This window comes from Amblyomma americanum, chromosome 5, assembly GCF_052857255.1.
Source record: "Amblyomma americanum isolate KBUSLIRL-KWMA chromosome 5, ASM5285725v1, whole genome shotgun sequence".
In the NCBI taxonomy this organism is placed as follows: Eukaryota; Metazoa; Arthropoda; class Arachnida; order Ixodida; family Ixodidae; genus Amblyomma; species Amblyomma americanum.
In genome coordinates, this window is record NC_135501.1 from 139,037,572 (window position 1) to 139,056,646 (window position 19,075).

Consider the following 19,075-nt stretch of genomic DNA (forward strand, 5'->3'; position numbering starts at 1 on the left):
CAAATATGCCCAAAATGCCATTAACTCACGTTTTGTTCCCTGACCCACTCTACTCTCTTCCTGTGTATTCCATTGCTCGCTCCGTTGTTCTTAACTTGAGCTGAACCCTTTTCTTTAGCCTCCACGTTCCTGACCCATAGGTGAGTACCAGTAAGATAGAGCAGTCTTTCACTTTCTTCGTGAAGAATACTTGTAAACTTCTATGCATCACCTAAAGGTGCCTGTCGAATGCAGTCCACCCTATACCAGATTTACTTTCGTACCACTTGCAACGCTTCGAATGTAAACTGCAGTTCCACTCCAAGACTTGAAGATCACTTGTTTTTTGCATATCAATCCTTAGGCCTGCCGTTCAGGTCCTAGGTCGTGCTTGGCAATTCATTCTCTGAGGTACTTAAGAAGGCGGTGTCATCAGCGCACAGTAGATTAAGGTATTCTCCCTCACCACCCAAGTATTCCCCATCACAATCTCTGAATACCTCCGGGAGACAAACGATTAATATAACCAGAGAGGTAGTGTAACCTTGCATGGCACCCTTCCCGATCGGTATTTTCTCACTTCTCCGGGGAAGAAACACTGTAGTCGCTGTGAAACCTTTATGGGTATTTTCTAGAACTCCAAGCAGCACCGGTAGTCGGCCCTATATTGGAAATAAATGGTTTCACTCTGGACCTATGTAGGACCGGCCTTTGCCAATATATTACCAATATTTTGCTAATAAATTGTGCTGCTTGGCACCCCTGCATGTGCCTCGTCTACGCCTTAGTTACGCAATTCCTGCGTACTGCTGTGATTTCGAGTGCGTCAAATGGTTTCTCGCAGTGACATGATTCATACCCTGAATGATGTATTTTACCACATCCTTTATGAAAGCCTACTTGGCCCTTTGGTTTGTTGAAAAATAACTTTGTTATAATTCGTTTAGTGACTACCTTAGTAAATACTTGGGAATAAGCTGATCGCTCTGCGTCTTTTGTGTCTTCGACATGACCTTTTTAATCCATTAGGATAACGTTAGCGTTCTTCCAAGATTCCTATACGCTTGAGGTTATGAAGCACTGCGTATACAGGGCGTTCCTTTTCCTAGCATAAGTGACTCTACCATGTTTATCAAATCGGCGGTTACATGGTCCTTACCAGTTACTATTTGCATTCCATGTAATGCTCTCCGTACTTCCTGTCATTTCAAGAATTTCTAGAGGCCAGTGTACTGCGCGATGTCAGTGCACGTTAAAGAACTCCAGATGGTCGAGATCTCCGGAGCCCTTCTCTCCGGCAGCTCTCATAACCTGAGTCGCTCTGGGACGGTAAACCCTCAAAAACCATAAGCCATTTCAAGAAAGTAGGTCGTGTGAGTGCAATGACTGTTTGCCTTTAATCTTTTCCGGAGCGGTTCTGGAATGAGGTTTTGTTTGCTGGTCAGTACTGCGTGTTTGCCATCCTTCTTTCCATTGTTTTATCTAGATCTGCGTTCAGTGACTTTTATGAGGTGATGAAAAAACTAAGAGCAAATTGCTCTTCAAATCGACAGGTTCTGGTTTTTTTTTGAAAAAAAAAATTATACCAGCCTAAAAAGTCACTAGTTTTTTAGCGTATTCGAGGTCATACCGTGTTTTTACGAGGGCCTTTTGCTGCATTATGAGCCCCTCTAGGTGATTTTCAGGTGCGCTCCGTGCTCTTTATAGTACTGTGTATTTGTTATGTGGTGAAGTTTCAAAAGCCTATGTTCTTACAAAAAGGAATAATTAATTCCAAGCTGCTAGTGGTAAGTAAAAGAACAGAAGAGATGTAAGGATGCAGATCTTTAACGCCTCCCGTGAAACAGGACCGGGATCTGACGTTTAATTCCCACGCTCGTCGACAAAAAGATAAAGTGGCAAACGAACCAGAGCCAGTGACACCAGGGAAGGCTAAAAAAAGTTACCTGCTTAAGTAACGCGCTTAACTCCGCCAAGCAAGTCTCCATGCCTCTGCCTTTCAGTTTCTAATGCTTAAGATCGACAGTAAAGTCTTACACGGACAAACTGTTTTGCAACGGGGTACGATAATGATCTCAAGACCATCACTGGCCACCTGATCACAAGTCATCGTCATGTGACCGGATGGTGACGGCTTAGGCCCTTACGAGGGGGGGGGGGGGGGCTGCTTGTAGCAGCTTTCCTTTTAAAAAGCCAGGCCTAAAATCTATGTGAAGCCTGGGCACCAAGAGGAGAGCAAAATATGTGCAGAAAATTAAGTCACCGAGGAAACGTTAACAAGAAAACAAACAGATTAAACAGTTATCAGGCCAAGGAATGACGCAAAGCAAGTGTAGGTCGACCGAAAAATAGCATCGTCCAGACGAGTAGCACACATTTGTCGGCATAGAGGTCACATTTACTTGAATGCCTAAAATCTCAGTTAAAAATTGCGCCAATTCGAGCTAAGCGAAAGAAGAGCAGATCGAAACTGCGGCTAATTCCAAAAACACAGGCGTTTTTCACTGAGCAATGCCAACACGGTGTTTACGCTCAGGATTCGGGCTTACGATCGAATGCCTGAATAATTTCCAGTACATTTTCTGAACGCCCGTGAGCCTTGTTTTACGTTTTGTCGAACCTGGGCTCCCACTTGAACCACCACCCGCCCTAAGCGGTGTGAGTGACTCAGTAGTTTAGCGAACGTTTAAACGAGGTCTCGCCGACCTTGCCGAGACGAAGTGCTCAGTTCGAAACTTTGATGAGCGGGCAGAGGCTGCCCTCCTCACCCTCGCCCATTTTTGGTCACATGCCGCATAAACGTACTTAGTGTAGTGGCCTTTTCGAAAAATACGACAGAGCTTTCGAAAAATACGATAGAGCCAAAATACAACAGAAATTTTGTCGTCCTGTCGTTACGACAATTTTTGTTTTACTGCGAAGCTGTCTGTTGCGGTGACAGAACAGGATCAATCGTTACGACAGGAGACTGCTCAATACTGCACAAAATCGTGTTGCTACTACAAGAATTGGTTGTGCGTTCCCAAAAGACTACAGGAAAGCCTCCTGTTGAAACAGAAAATTTTCTATTTTTCGATATGGAATAGTAGAAAGCTGCGTCGCATATCTTACAAATCGCTGACACGGTCGCTCCCTCTCTTCTCTCCGCAGACGCTGAAGTCATGGCTGGAGCGACGGAGACACCCGACCAAAGTGGCGAGGTGCTGACGGACGTAACAAAAAAGTGAGCCGCCTGGCAGACGAAAGGGATGGTTTTGAATTACTCGCTCAATGCGTTGATTTGTCATTACTCATGCCGGACTAGTCAGCACGAGTCTGATGAGTGGTCCTGGCGGGAGAGGCGTGCAGCACAAATTACAATAGAATGTGAAGGACGCTTAATGAAAATTAATAAAAAGGATTCCTACGTTCTTTCCGTATATAAAAAAATGTGACATGACGCCTTGTCGTAGGATTGGAAAAACTGAAATCCCAGCCCAGACGAGACAAAAATTGTGAAGAGAAGCAGGTGTGCCGTACAACTTGATACAAGAACTCCTCGGAAATAGAGACTTTGTTCCATAATTCATTTGAAGAGAAACCAATGTGCACAGACAAAGCGAAAATACAGGACGCACAGCACAGTACCATGGTGGCAGTCCAATCTACGATTGCAACCCGAGTCGCCAGAGGTGCCGATATTATGAACACACGTCGCCCGACACAGGGGCGAAATCGGCAAGTGTGGGTCTGACTCCTAGCGGACTACACTCGGATACAACTCTAGAACGGAGTAGTCCCGTCAATGGTCCCCCTTCCAGCCAGTGGCGTCGACCGGTCCTCATGAGCCTGCTAGCGTGACAATGCAGGGTGTGGCGCCAGAATACAGAGAGGGGTCTATCCCAGAACATGGAGGGAATAGATTATCCCCTTTCTTCTGTCACTCCCTGCTTTGTCACACTGAAAGATTCATGAGAATCGGCCGACGCCATTGGATGAAAGGGGGTGGCTTTGATAGGGAAAAGCTGCGGCGATCTTAAGTTGTATTCGGCTATAAAAAGCGTCTCATGAGTGATTAATTCGCATGTTTCCATGTTCTTTCCATTTAACAAAAAAATAACATGACGCCTTGTCGTAGGAATAGAAAAACTGAAATCCCAGCCCAGGCGAGAAAAAAAAATGAAGAGAAGCGGGTGTTTTCTAAAACTTGGAACTCCTCGGTTGCTGTTCCTGTTAAAATGGTGCCTCTGCCTTTGCAGTCGTGTTGGGGCCTTGTAGCGCATATGTTACACTCATGTTCTACATTACGGACTTTCTGGTTATCCGGCACACCTTAGTCGTTGCAATGTTTTTTAGACTCTCAAAAAGGAAACGATGCACCTTGAGCGCCTTGCGGGCACAGAATTTAGTAAGGCAGAAACTTGGGCTAGTTGGATATTGTTTGAACTCATATTTTCTAGCGCTTAGTGAACACAAGGGACAAGAACACAAATACACAGGACGTACGCTAGTCTTCAACTGTCGTTTAATCGAAAAAACATTCAATATAAGACATCTCAAATGCTGATATTCACACACGCGCAGTAGCAACGCCACGTTTCAAGAACAACAATTCTTTTTTTGATAGATAAACAGATGGGGTGCTGACACATTTTGAACCTTCTTTCGAACCTTCTTTCGAAGCTATGTGCATTGATAAAGAAGGTTCAAAATGTGTCAGCACCCCATCTGTTTATCTATCAAAAAAAGAGTTGTTGTTCTTGAAACGCGGCGTTGCTACTGCGCGCGTGTGTGAATATCAGCATTTGAGATGCCTTATATCGAATGTTTTTTCGATTAAACGACAGTTGAAGACTTGCGTACGTCCTGTGTATTTGTGTTCTTGTCCCTTGTGTTCACTAAGCGCTAGAATATATGAGTGCAAAGGGCACAGAATGGCCACGCAGCAAATTTATAACCGGGCCATGAGGGAGACTCGTTTACATATAGGTATAGTTTAATCTAGAATTAAACCTAATGCACACAGAGACACAACGTTGCTATTTTGGCTAGTGAGAAAATTTACAGGCTATCACGATAGCCGGTAATGCGAAATTTGAGCTCAGCTCTTCACGGCTGGCACGTGGCATGTAACGCTAATAGCCACCCGCCAGGCTCCTCCCCTGGCAGCCACCTCCTGCTCCGTTCCATACATAGCAGACAACGCTGCCAAAGCTAGAGTGCCTGTTCGCGTAATCATTAATCGTGCCAGACTAGTCAGCACGGGCCTGGTGAGTGGTCCTGGCAGGAGAGGCGTTGCCTGCAATGTCTGCGCCCCGAAAATACTTCTCCCTTAAACCGAAGTTGGTAAGGGAGTCATTACCCATTGGCACCCACCCAAGCGCAGCCATACGGCTACAAAACTTTTGACCAATCCTATTCCCAATTCGAGGTATTGATCAATTCGCTCTCGCCCTACCATAAGATTGCCGTCCCGATTTGCATAGTTGGTAGAGCGACTGCTCCGGTGCAGCGGTGGTTCTGGGTTTGACCCCCGGACCAGGAAGATTTCTTCTTTAACTATGAAGCTTCTGAGAAAGCTAAACACCTTTCCTTTGTAGCCGTATGGCTGCGCTTGGGTTGATGCCAATCAGTAATTATCGCCTTAATACAAACCTACTTCATCTTGGACGATTACCCTAAAACATTTGTCCTAAAACCAGAGAGAACACAAGCCTATTTCGTGGCGACAGATCTTAAGTGCCGTGAATGGCAATCTCTTGTGGTTAATTTTACTTGCCACATTTTCGTCTCCCAATTCATCGTGACTTCCAGAAATAATAATTACTTTGGCAGTCCGATACTTGGCTGAAAGGGCGATTCGCCCTTACTCCATCCGCACTTAAAAAGTAGTTCGCAATCGGTTAATGTTATCGCCAGAGGCTGCGAGCACCGAACGCCTCACAGCTTCCATCGTAGTTTTCGGTGCTACCTCTTCGCTTTGTACCGCTCATTGTTTTAGTCCTAACGCTCACCGAAGCTTCGAGATGGACGAATATGTGGCCGAGTAATATTGTTCCGCGGAAGCACTACTTCCGCAGCCTTGGCACCGTTGCCTGCAAGGCATGAAACAGAGCTATAGGTGGCGCTTCGCTCTTCTACTAGCGCCGTTATTGTTTCCGCCATAGTACGAAGCAATAAGTCCTTGGTCTGATATGCGGAAAACTGAAGAAGAGATACCCGCAACACGTTGGCGATGCTTAACTTATCAGTTTGCGCGGTATTCCGCGTATGCATTCAGCTGCCCGTCAAGCTTGACGATGTGAAGCTGTGCGCGAGAGCGAAGAACCAAGAAACACTTTTTATTAAAAATATAAACACATTAATGACACTTAGGCGCGGGAGCGCACACACACACCACGCACCTCACAAAGCATGGGCGGAAGACTTCGCACAACGCAGTGTGAGGCTGGATGGATGGAAGGAATGCAGGGTTTGTGTTTATGGGGGTTTAACGTCTCAAAGCGACTCAGGCTATGAGAGACGAAGTAGTGAAGGGCTCCGGGAATTTCGACCACCTGGGGTTCTTTAACGTGCACTGACATCGCACAGTACACGGGCCTCTAGAATTTCGCCTCCGTCGAAATTCGACCGCCGTGGCCGGGATCGAACCCGTGCCTCTCGGGCCAGCAGCCGAGCGCCATAACCACTCAGCCACCGCGGCGGCTGGATGGAATGTAGGAACGTGCCATTTGAAACGGGGTGATGGGGGTGGCAGGGGTTGAGACCTGTCGTGCGGCAAGCAAAGCACGAGGACGCGAGCCAAGCATGTGCTGCTGTTGGGAGCTGTCACAGGTTCTCGTATCTCAGAACGGCAGCAGAAAGATTACAACTTGCGTTGAACAGGGTAGAAGTGGGCTGTTTTTTTCCTTTTCAATGCCTCAATAATACGCTTCAAGTTTTGCGAGTCTAATGTTTATACTCCGTCACGCATGATGTTTGCAGCCATGGTCGAGTGAAAACTCAGGAGAGGCCCTCGCTTTCCGAGCTGCACGCGAAAAAGTGTGCCGGAAGTCGCGCCCTTTCGCAAGGACTACGGGGGGTCTTTGGCCGACGGCGCCGCCAATAGTAATGCTAGGCGCAGCGGCGGCGTCTGCTGCAATGCCTGCTGCGCATGCGCAAGAGCCCTGCGACGGCGGCCAAGTAGAGAGGGCGTAGGGGGAAGTCGGCTTCGAACACTGTGGCGTAGCCGCCTCTCCTGAGTGCTTTCCTTCCTCCATGTTTGCAGCACCACGGAAGGCAGAGCTCTCTCGTCCAATCAGGGCTAGTCCCTAAAATATTTCAGCAGCGTAGGACTATTAATAAAACAATAATCACAGCAATTCAAAACGTACTGGTAGGTGTGGATGGTAGAGTGTTTATTCACTGGCGAAATTAACAAAGCCCGTACGGACACTGCATTGAGGAGGCCGACTGCAAGGAGTAATGTGCCGCATCTTTTTCCAACATTGCGTCAACCGAGTCGGCTCTGTCGCCTGTGTACCCTACACCTAGAGTGCGCTGTTTTTTCAGACAGGCGAAGCTGTTGGCTTTCATAGTTCGTGAAGCACTTCGCGTCGGATGCGGGGGCAGTTTAATCACGAATTCTCTCATCAAGAGACGAAAAAACTCGCCCAGATGATAGAGCGAACGCTTCTCCAGTGGTCAGCGCAGACGTTGAAGGCGGGCCGAGTGCACCGAAGAAGCGTGCTGGCGGAAGAAGTCGTGAGCGGACGACGAAGCTAGACGATTTTGACCTGAGCGTGTTGCAAAGGGTGGTAGACCGCTTTTTTTCAGAGAGGGGACATTCCTGACATTGCCAAGGTGGTGGCGCATTTCGAAAAAGACACGCTACCGACCGTGTCGACAGCGACAATGCAGTGGAGGCTGAAGAAATTTGGCTTCCGGTACGAGAAGCGCTCTTGAAATGCAATGCTAACCAAGCGACGCATAGTGTGCAGTGTCGCCGCCGGTACCTGCGCCAGAAAGGAGAGACGTCAGGACAGACCTATATTTTTCACCGACGCAACGTGGGTGAGCGCCGGCCACACCCAAATTCGAGTGTGGACTGACTGCACTACTAACCACGAAGCACATCGATTCGAACTATCGACTGGTCTACGAAACCTCAGTGGCAGATGTGGTAGGCTTATTGTGACGCATTGTGGCAGTGTACGAGGTTTAGCCGAAGGCGCGGCGGAAGTTTTCCGAGTTAAAAAAATAAAAAAAAACTGACCGAGGAACACTACGAAAAGTGGTTCTCCCGGAAACTTCTCCCTCTGTTACCACCAGGCAGCGTTATAGTGATGGACAACGCGTTATATCATTCTGCGAATCAGGATGCCGCCGATGAGTAGCCTCAAAAAGGACAGACAGGCTTGGCTGTCCGAAAAAGGTGTCGCGTGGAGCAGCGACAAGATGAAGGCCGAACTCATGAAGTCTGTCAACGTGCACACAGGTGGCGAGCGATACCATATAGTCTTCACCGCTGCTGGCCATCTCGTTGTGTGCCTGCCATCCCACCACTGCCAACTGAACCTGGTAGAGGTTTTCGAGCGACGTCATGGGTTTCGTGGACAGTTAAAAACAGAACGTTGAAGCTCCGAGACGTGAACCCTGTGGCTGGACAAGGCATAATGCAAGTGACTACTGAGAAATGGAAGAATTATGTGCAGCATGTTAGGGAGGAAGATGTGATGAGAAAACTGGACCACATCATCGACGATGTTGTTGATCAAGGAACAGCGATTGTTGTCAACCTGGAGGACGAGATAACCAGCAATGCTGAATCGAGTTGCAGTGAAGACGATGAGATGAACCCCTTTAATGTGCTAACATGATACCTTAAATGTGCGCGCACAAGTCGGGACCATTCAGTACTGTCGCAGTGAGAGTAACGAAAATGAGAATATCATCGTCTCTGATAAGATATGGCAGACGCTGTAATGGAGGACTCCGGATTAATTCGACTGTTTGTGCGTTGCCTTTCGTACAGCACATGAACTTGTGCTTTTCACCGCTCTGGATATTCGGCGGCCCCGGCCTCCATTAGACCCAGCTTACTAGTGCAGAGAGCACGCTGGAGCAAAAAAAAATTATATGCACATGACAGCAGCATTGAAAATATCTGTGATGTGAGAACAGAGAAACTGATGCGAACAGGTGGTGACAAGAAAAAAAGAAGTAGGCCAGTTCCTTTGGAACGGTCGTCTGCCTGTCCAAAAACAAGCGAACAAAAGAATTAAAAGACAAAGCGGCGCCTGCTAGTACGCTACTAGCACGCCTTCTTTCACATGGGTGGAGCCAAATATCTGGTGGGGATAAAGTCCCTTAATGAAGCCGAAGCAACGAAAAGCTTTGATCTTTCCGGCTGCTATCCTCTCCCAGCGTGCCTTTGTGAGCTGACATATCTGAAGGTTTCCCAATGCATGTGCTTCACTTCCGGGCGACACAATCTGCAATGCACGGATCGGAAATGGTACACTGCACACAGTGATCGCTTCCTTTGTTAATGTTGAGATTGTCCCATCTCACACCGGGGATATTTCTTGCAGACGTAAGGTGGGGGCGCGTACACCTAGCAACACTGTTACCAATGCGCGTAGGTTTATCAGGGTCGATGCGTGAGGTGTGCCTTAGCGCCTGAGCCAGAGTTTAGTTCCCTTTCTACTGTTAATTGAGTAGCGCCCTTCTGCGTGGGGCGCGTTAAAATCTCCGCAGCTAAATGCGCCTTGCGGATGAGGGTAGTCATTTTTGTGCTATTGTCTACAGGTGGACCGAATACATATGTAGAGGGGAGGGCGCGTTTTCAGTAAGATTTGTATGAATGTATGAGATCTCCGACATTTCCAGATTAAGTTGGTTTGTTGTGAGATTGTGGTGTACAAGTGCAGCTGTGATCGGACGGGGCTCAGCCGTCACTTTCTCGTTGCATGTTTAGTATCCAGTGAGCTTTACTTAACCGTCCATCTCTTGAAGGGCTATGAGTACCTGTCTTTTTGTTTGGGCCAAAACTGTATATTCCATAGCCTTACGCTTGGCTCTGAATCCCCTGTAGTTCCATTGCCATACTATAACAGGAGCGCGGGTGGCAGTACGTTAGGTTTGGGAATACCGCGTCATCGGTGGGCGGGAGAGCCCAGTGTCGGTGCGAGGAAAAGATCCTACACTTAGCGTTGCCGATGTCATAGTCAGGTTTCTAGGGGCCGCTAGAGCGTCGACGTTACTCGATAGCGTGCAGACCTTAGATAACACCGTTTGGAAAGCGCTTGCAACGCTGGCCACCGCCTCGGTTACTTTGTTCAGCAGTGATACCAGTTTCTGGATAATCTCGTCGAGTCGTTCGTCTATTTTTGCAAGCCTCTGTTCGTAATTATTGTCTAGCTCATCTGGATCTGGCCGAGGTACAAGCGACGCTTTTCGTTTGTTACGGCGGGTGCGATCCACTTCTATGTATTCCTTGCGGGTGACCTCGACGCGACTGCATGTCTCACTCAACGTGTTATTATTTTTGGATTACGCATTCGCAGTTTCTTGCCGCTTGGTTTTAGCGTTGGACTGTGCTGACTGTTGTTGGACTAACTCTGCCCGCTCCCTTACCTGTGGGCCTTGTGCTGGTTGGCGTTGCTTGTCGTCGATAATTGGCCAAATGTTTGGAAGGTTTGTCTTCTGCTCCAGAATTGGAGTTGGTCCGAGAGCTACTTTGTCGAGATGGCGATTTGCTCCTACCGGTGCTCCCACTGCGCCCACTTACAGGCGGAAAAGTGTCCTCCCTTGGTTCCCGATTCGGCTGACCTCTGACCCATCATCGAGATGGACGTTGTATTGCTGAGGGTCCTATAGCTCCGTGTCACCCGTGTCCAGGCTTGAGCTGGAGCTTGAGCTCGAATGATAAAACGAGATGCCTCGGCGATTTTGTACGAAGCGGTGCTTCCAGCTCCTGCTGTTGGTCGGATGTGGGCCCTCGCACACGATACATACCACTTATCTCGTGGGTTCCTGTCCTTCATGTGGCGGCGCATGTTGATGCCGCTTTTGTGGCAGGTTGGGTCGTTGAGGTGGCGAGAGATGACTGGTGGAGAATCATTCGCTGAGGTGGAGAGAGATGATTGGTAGAGAAGAGAAGACGACGACGACAAGGCTTACGTGGACTAACACCGAGGCTATAAAAGGGCGAGTGAGAGCGAGGCACAGGGGGGAACAGCAGAGAATCGGAGGCTCCGGCAGGTCAGGGACACATCGGCTGGAAGAGAGCGACGCCGGCTACTGCTCCGGTGAGGTCGCGTTCTACGACATCGTATCGTGGACTTCCTGCCGTGCCTGAGCCCGTTCCGGAGAGTCAACGGAGGACGCTACCATCTTCTACGGCCAGGGGTGTCTCCAGCGCTGTTGCCACCCATCCGGGTGGTGCCCCAATGCCAACAACACCGGCATCACCTCCACGGGCGCTTGGACCGGGAGCTTGTACGACACAGCCAGCGACGCCGCCAGCGACGCCAGCCCAAGCACGTCGAACGCCGCCAGCGACGCCAGCCCACGCACGCCGAACGCCGCCTCGATGCCGGCTACGGGATCCATACAACGCCGCAGCCGCACCGAACCAACCGTGAGCACGCCCGAAGACTGCTAATAGTAGAACGCTAGTAGTAGACGCTGGTAGCAGTGTGCCCAGGGCGTGTGTATTTATAGTCCGTGTTTTGTTTTTGTTGGTTTTGTTAGTTTTGTGTTCGCGTGTGTGTCACGTAGGGTGTATTAAATGTGCGTTTGTGTGGGTACACCCGTCGCCTAGTCCATTCTTTCAGTCCGAGTGTTTTCCGGAGAGATCCGTGACACACCGCCAATTTCTCGTCATTCCGTCCGGAAAAAGCAACGCGGCTCTCTGAAATGTTTGGCCGCATAGGATAGGCCCGTTAAAATTTGATAATGTGCTGGATCGGCGTCTTTGCGATTTTAGTGGCTGTACTTCTCATGTCAGTCGTGCTTTTGGAGGATTCGGTGTGAGGCGCGAGCGACTGCATACTTCGCAGTAAATGCTGTCTGGAATGGTTGTAGATGGATTCATTCCCTCGCGGGCTACAAAAGCCGCGCTTATCGTTGTCTTAGCCCCGCCGCACTGCTAGGCTCTGCAGGTGTAGCTTTGATGTCGCGCGCATTACATGGCGTGTTGGTTTGGCTGCAGTCGGACTCGTTCGCAGGCTCGACTCGAAAGTTGCGCTTCATGTTGTTTGAGCCCCGCCGTGTACGCTGCTCGCGGTGCAAATTTAGCTTTGATGCTGCGTGCACTGCTGACCGTGTTCTGCAAGGGTTCAGTGTTGATACCATGCCGCTGCTGTGCCTAGACATAGTAACGGCATCTATGGATTGGATGCTTCATATCTGCATGGATAATACTTGAAAATGCATGCGTGGGCCTCCTTTAACATAGTTACAGATATTTCCTTCTTGAGTTTTCAATTTTCGCTTCGAGCAACTTCATAAACGAACGTGTTTGTTCAAGCTGAACTGAGTAAATTCGAGTTTGGATTTTTCAGCGCTTGATTGTTTTTGAATGCGGTTTCGACTGAAAGCGAAAATTAACTGCGGCGGTCCAGGCTGCTCCGATTTGTGCCTGGCGATTACACGAGGGAAGTTAAATATGCCATTATTGCGTATGCTGACCAAAGATGACAATCACCGAAACAAACAATATGCTAGTAAACCATGCAGCGCAGTAGCTGCGCGGAAAGCAGCCCTTAAAAGCCTTCTTTCATGGCTGTTAATCAACCCAAAAAGTTAACCCCACAACAATTTTTTCTGGTCAAAACCGTGTTAGTGCGGAGCTTGGTTTTGCTACATGTCAGATTTTTTGTACAATCATGGTCCTATGTGAGCCATTGTCCACCTGTGCCGCACTCAAGCATAATTTGCTTAACCGGCACAGAATTCTGCCTTTTACACGAAGGTGAAAATAAAGTGATTTAATGTTATTATTACTATCATTTTTGCTAAAAAGGACATTGTATTCACCTATTCGAAGAAAACTATCAAGGGACTGCCGACAGTCTGATCATTTGAACGATAGCCTGCGAGGTGTTATAGTAGCTCCGAAATATTCACTAAGCTTTCCTGCACTAAAAAAAATCGAGAAGAGTAGGCACCTGCGCACTGAATAGCACAGCTGATTGCGCTATTCAGTGCGCAGCATTACGTCGTCATCCTTTCATATAAGCACAAAGGCCGCAAGTCTAGTCGTATGTCGTTTCACTTCGTCTTGCGGAGTTAAATTAAGAACAAGAATGAGCAAAACACGCCGGTCGAAAAACAACACTGCGATTGTGGAGGTGGTAAAAACTTTTGATGTGTGAGGTGTTTGGGGCACAGAGGCCCTTGGGCATCCGCACGACCCCACTGCACTGGGTGCGAAGGCACCCAGAGCAGCTCCACGCGGCGGGGCCTGTTGGCACCGGGGGAGGTCAGTGTGGAAATCGCAGGGACATGAAGTCGCCCACGCACGAAATTTAGTAGTGCACTTTTTGAGTCTATGAGAATATAACGGGCCTCCGTGTGGGCAATCGCAAGGGTGATGGCTGCCTCCTCAACCACTAATGAAGAGGAAACCGGCAAAGAGAGAGAGTAGCAAGGGATTGAGGAGTATAGCCTACCATGGCTGCCGCCGCTTCCTCGCCCGAGCATGCGGCGTCCACCTTCACGGCATACTCTTCAGAGCCGCAATATTTGTGGAGAGCCTTTGTCCTAGCTCGGCGGCGTGGCTCGTGGTGTTGCGGATGGGTGTTTTTGAGAAGGGGTTTGACGAGGAGGTTGGAGTGGATAGGGCGTGGGATGGAGAGGAGTGTGGCGTCGTTAGCCGGGATGTCAATGCCGAGAGTGTTGGGGATGTGGCGTCCATGTGAATCGGATATACAGGGTCTGTGTACGTGCCTCCGCAAGCTCCCAATAGTATTGTGAAGACTCAGCTGGAGCAGTTTTTCTGTTGAAGGGTTCAGGGGTAGGTGGAGGGCCTTCTTGAACGCGGCGTAAAGCACAGCGTTCAAGGTGGAGACTTCCACACCCCCAAGTCCTAGGTATGGGAGCGTATATAGGAATCAGCTAAGGATAAAGAAGTCAATGAGACGCATAAGTTGGGCTCCCTCATGCCCTTATGGTGGCCCAAAACTCTGGGGATGAGGTGCGTGATCGCACCTTTCACCTCCTGAAGTTTCTTCATGGTAATAATAATAATAATAATAATAATAACTTTATTTGCATCACACGTACATGATGCCGGAGGCCAGCAGAAAAAGCTGTCATTAAGGCAGCTTGACAAGGCCGCAGGCCCCCACATTGGCAACTACAGGTAGCGGTCAGCAACCACAAAACAAATGCATGAAAGTGTGAAACCGCAAACAAAAGCTGTACATTGAAAAAAAGGAAGTTTCCACGAAAACCTGACTGCAACAAGAGGGCACACACTTTCAACAAATCTCATCGCCGGAGATATATAGACAGCATAGCAAAATGAAAGTGACGCTTTGAGATAGAATATTGTGAGACTATTTTGTTGTTCTTATTTTTAGTTCGTAAAGTAGTGGCGAAGTTTCTTGAAAGTAATATTTTCGGGTTGTATGTTTTTCTTATGCAACGTATTTAAAAGCCTTGGTAACCGGTTTTTTAACATTTGTAATCCATATGTTGTCCTACATGTTTCAACTTTCCACCTCTCAAAATTTCGCGTGTTGTATGCTTTAGGATGACTACTTATGTTGGCTATCTGACGCAAGAAACAAGTACCATTTTTTATCTCTTGTTTGTATTGTTTGCACAGACGATAACCATAAATCTTCGTAACAGGCATCACGTTATACATGTGAAATAATGGTTCCGAGGGATAGCACATGGGGACACTTGCAACGGCACGTAGAAACTTTTTTTGCAGAATATGAATTTTGTGTATATTGTTTTGCGTCGTAGAGGCCCAAACTAAATGGCAATAATTAAGTCTTGAACAAAACAAGGTATTATACAGCATTATCATTACATTACGCGGTAGTACACTTGCATTTCGATATATGAGGCCGACTACTTGAGAAAGTTTTTTGGTTAAGCAGTTAATATGTGCATCCCAAGATAAGTTCTCATGAAACGTAACACCTAATGTTTTAATCCAAGGCACTATTTCAACTGGGGTTGATTTGAGCAAAACACTGTGGCTAGTTGTTATAGTTTTATTTCTGGCGTGAAATAGAACTGCCTTTGTTTTTTGTATGTTTATTTTTAAAAGGTTTTCTTCAGTCCATTTCTCTAGCTTGGCTAGGCTTTCATTCGCATGGCGAATTAATTGATCAGGATCATTTGCTGAAAAGAATAGACTCGTATCATCTGCGTAAATGACAAATTTTGTGGATGGGGTTACGCTGACTATGTCATTCACGTAGAGATTAAAAAGGAATGGCCCCAAAATACTGCCTTGCGGCACGCCACAGTTAACTGCTAGTGAATCCGAACAAAATCCCTCTATATCTACAATTTGCTTCCTATTGGTTAAATATGATCGGATTAACGCCGCAGCCACACCCCGAAAGCCATATCTTTCTAGCTTCGTGATCAGTATCTGATGATTTATGAGGTCAAAGGCTCTTGAAAAATCTATAAATATGCCTAATATTACGTTTTCTTGTTCAATGTGGTCTAAAATATACTCTTTTTGGGCAAGAAGTGCCGACTCGGTGCTAACTCCCTTTCGGAATCCATACTGGCAATCAACTATGAGGTTATGTTTCTCTTCAAATTTCGAAAATCGCTTGAGAATGATTTTTTCGAATGCCTTTGATAGGACAGGTAGTATGGAAACAGGCCTGTAATTCCCCATATCATTCTTATCACCTTTCTTGTACAATACCTTCACACGTGCAACTTGCATTTGGTGTGGAAATACCGCTTGTTCAAGGCATAAATTGAAAACGTAATTTATGCAGGGAGCAAGGACACAGATGACGTGTTTCAAAGGTTTCACTTGCATGCCATCAACATCAATAGCGCTGCTGTTATTAAGACTTTTTATTACTTCCGTCACTTCGGCTTCGCTGACAGGATCAAGAAAAACTGAGCCATTATTGTAGTGAACATTGTCTAGATTAATATTCACTGTTATTTGAGCGGCAGTATTTACAATGTGGCTATTGAAGGCATTGGCTAAGGCTTTGCCTGACAGCACGGTACCATTGTATTTTATTTCACGAACTGAGTCATTCTTAACATTATAGTTTAATACTGAGCGCAGGTTTTTCCACAGAGCATGTGTGCGTCCAGAAAGAGAGGTGAATAAGTTGTTAAAATGCTGTTTTCGTGCCCTTTTCAGCTCTTTATCTAAACGATTACGGCAAGTTCTAAACTGCTTCAACGCGTCTGGATCCTTGCTCTTGATAAACCTGCTGAACATTTTATTTTTCTCACGTATTTTCGCTGCCAGGTCGGGTGTTATCCACGGTTTGCGGATTTTTGTGTTTACTTTCAATCGCACAAAAGGGAAACAATCTGCGTATATAGGTTTAAGAATATTAAGCAGTTCTTCGTAAGCTGCGCTAGCATCAGTTTTTTTGTACACACTATCCCATGATGCCAGTGAAACTTTTTCCAGAAATGTGGAAAGATTTTTTTGTGACACACGTTGTATTAAGCTTGCAGGCACGTTTTCCTTTATGTTGACCTTTTTGGTACAGCACAAAAAAATAGGCAAATGATCACTCAGCTCAGCCACAATAACGCCTGCTCTGATTCTCTCCGGAGTTATATTTGTAACAAAAATATCTATTAATGTTGATGTATTTAGTGTCACTCTTGTTGGGAGATTTATGACATTTGTGAGACCATTCGCCCTCATTAGAACATCCAGTTTCAGTTTGGAGGAATCATTGCCTAACATGTTTATATTCACGTCGCCACCAAAAATAATGTCAAAGTGAGAATTGTTTACAAATTCAAAAACATTTTCTAAGTAATCTAAGAACGATGCCACCACCCCATTCGGAGGTCGATAACCAACGGCAAGTACAGTGTTTTGCAATTTCAGTGCCATAAATTCACAGTCACCTGTACTTGTACAGAAAGTTTCGAGTAGTTCACATTGGAGATCATTTTTTACCAAGAGGCACACTCCACCACCGCGACCAGTTGCCCTATTTAAGTAAAACGTCTGGTAGGAAGGTAAACGAAAAACATTCGTATCATCTGTGCTCCATGTTTCTGTGAGCATTATCACATTAAACATGTTATCGTGTTGTTGAAAAAAGAGGCCAAGTTCAGATTCTTTATGCTTTACTGATCGTATGTTAAGGTGAAAGCACTTCAAAGACTTCATATATGCTTGACCTAGGTGACTTTCAAGTTCGTGTGGCAGTACGTAACGTTCACCATCGGTTTCCGCCATAACTATAAGGTTAGTCACCCGTTGAAAATGCTGTGGTTCTTATCTTAGCTTATCCAAGTCGCAAAGACTTGAAATAGCCACCGCCGACCCTCCCTCAGCTTTGCGCACGAGGACCCGCCCATTGTGGTGCCACACGAACTTGAATTCATTGACCTTAGCCCAATTTTTCACTGCGAAAAGAAGAGCACGTGTTCGCTTTGTTATGTTTTCTTGCAAATACACATTACCATCCACACTGCTCAGTTTTTTCCTGTTTTGCCACCATTCACCTCGCTTTGCCTCTTTCGCAAAGCGGCAAATTATGCCTGGCGTTTTGTTTTTCCTCGCTGGCAGTCGGTGGATCGCCACAACGTCATCTTGTAGGAGTTCTGGTATTTGGGCCTTAGCTGCTAGCACGTTTATCTTCTGCAGTAAATTTTCGTTCTCTGTGTCCTGAATTCCGTGGAATTCCAGGTTTAGCTTACGGCTTTGCCATTCCAGATTGTCAACCTCGGCTTTCAGTTGCGTGACCTCATCACGTGCCTCAAGCATTTCCAGTCTGCTCTTCATATCGGCGACAACGCGCTCATTCTTTTCAGTACGTACCAGGAGATGATCATACTGTTCGCTCATGAAGTTAACTGCATCCTCTAGGCCCTCAACTGTTTCTTTCAGGGGTAGCAACAGGTCCAGCTTATCATTAATGACTTTCAACCACACGCGTACGTCGTCCTGCGCCTCAGGCACTCCTGCTATATTTACCGACTGTGAGCGAGGCTTAGAACGCCGGCATGTCGTGCATCGCCATGCTTGTTTATACGCTTCACCCTTCGATTTTACTGTGGCATCAGAAATACCAGCACACCTTCCGGTATGGTATCTGTAACCACATTCACTGCATGTTATTGATTTCACGGGATCGGTACATACATTTTCACACACTTTGCACTGCTCTACTGGAGACATGTCACACCGTGCCAGCAGCAACAGCAGCAAATAGCAAAGGAAAAAAAAAATTACACAATCCTGCAGTTACTGACCTGCAACAGTACAACAGAAGCGCGATGCTTGAGCGTTGAAGAAGCGTCCCGCTGCCGCTGCTGCCGGTGTGATGGCTGCGTCCTCGATGATCCCTTTTTATAGCCCGCAGGACAACAGGGCCCGTGGCGGCCTCATCCGGCAAAAGACGGACAGTTAGCAGGCGCTCTGATATCTTGCTTGTCAGTGGCTTGCAAAATCTGGCGTAGAACTGTCACGAGCGTGCCGCCACACCACGTCACTCCACGTCACACCAACGGGCCGCCTGCAACAGTACAACAGAAGCGCGATGCTTGAGCGTTGAAGAAGCGTCCCGCTGCCGCTGCTGCCGGTGTGATGGCTGCGTCCTCGATGATCCCTTTTTATAGCCCGCAGGACAACAGGGCCCGTGGCGGCCTCATCCGGCAAAAGACGGACAGTTAGCAGGCGCTCTGATATCTTGCTTGTCAGTGGCTTGCAAAATCTGGCGTAGAACTGTCACGAGCGTGCCGCCACACCACGTCACTCCACGTCACACCAACGGGCCGCCTGTAAATATACAGAGCAGATTTCACTCGTCGTGCGTGCCGGTGGCTGTCGCTGCTGCCTTGTTGTTCCTACCGTTTTTTTTCGGATATGAACGCCGAGAACCCGGACAGTGTCCACCTTTGTGATGGGGTGATCGTCCAGAGCAACAAGTAT

General features: G+C 47.3%; 2 protein-coding genes across 3 annotated transcripts in view; one reads left to right on the forward strand and one right to left on the reverse strand.

Annotated features, from left to right (window-relative positions):
* LOC144135084 (uncharacterized) overlaps positions 1 to 19,075 on the forward strand; it is a 124,982-nt gene that overhangs the window by 32,732 nt on the left and 73,175 nt on the right. For both annotated transcript variants that reach the window (XM_077667841.1, XM_077667843.1), the window contains exon 7: positions 3,130 to 3,202. In XM_077667841.1, coding sequence (XP_077523967.1) covers positions 3,130 to 3,202 — 73 coding nt within the window. The remainder of the gene's footprint in view (positions 1 to 3,129; positions 3,203 to 19,075) is intronic.
* On the reverse strand, positions 16,655 to 18,956 carry LOC144132782 (uncharacterized). The gene has a single exon (XM_077665433.1). It carries the CDS (start codon positions 18,320 to 18,322, stop codon positions 17,417 to 17,419), a length of 906 nt encoding a protein of 301 aa, XP_077521559.1. The 5' UTR covers positions 18,323 to 18,956; the 3' UTR covers positions 16,655 to 17,416.

What these genes read in the sequence shown, in the direction of transcription:
- LOC144132782 (XM_077665433.1), bottom strand. Translation starts at nt 18,322, where the DNA reads ATGTCTCCAGTAGAGCAGTGCAAAGTGTGTGAAAATGTATGTACCGAT.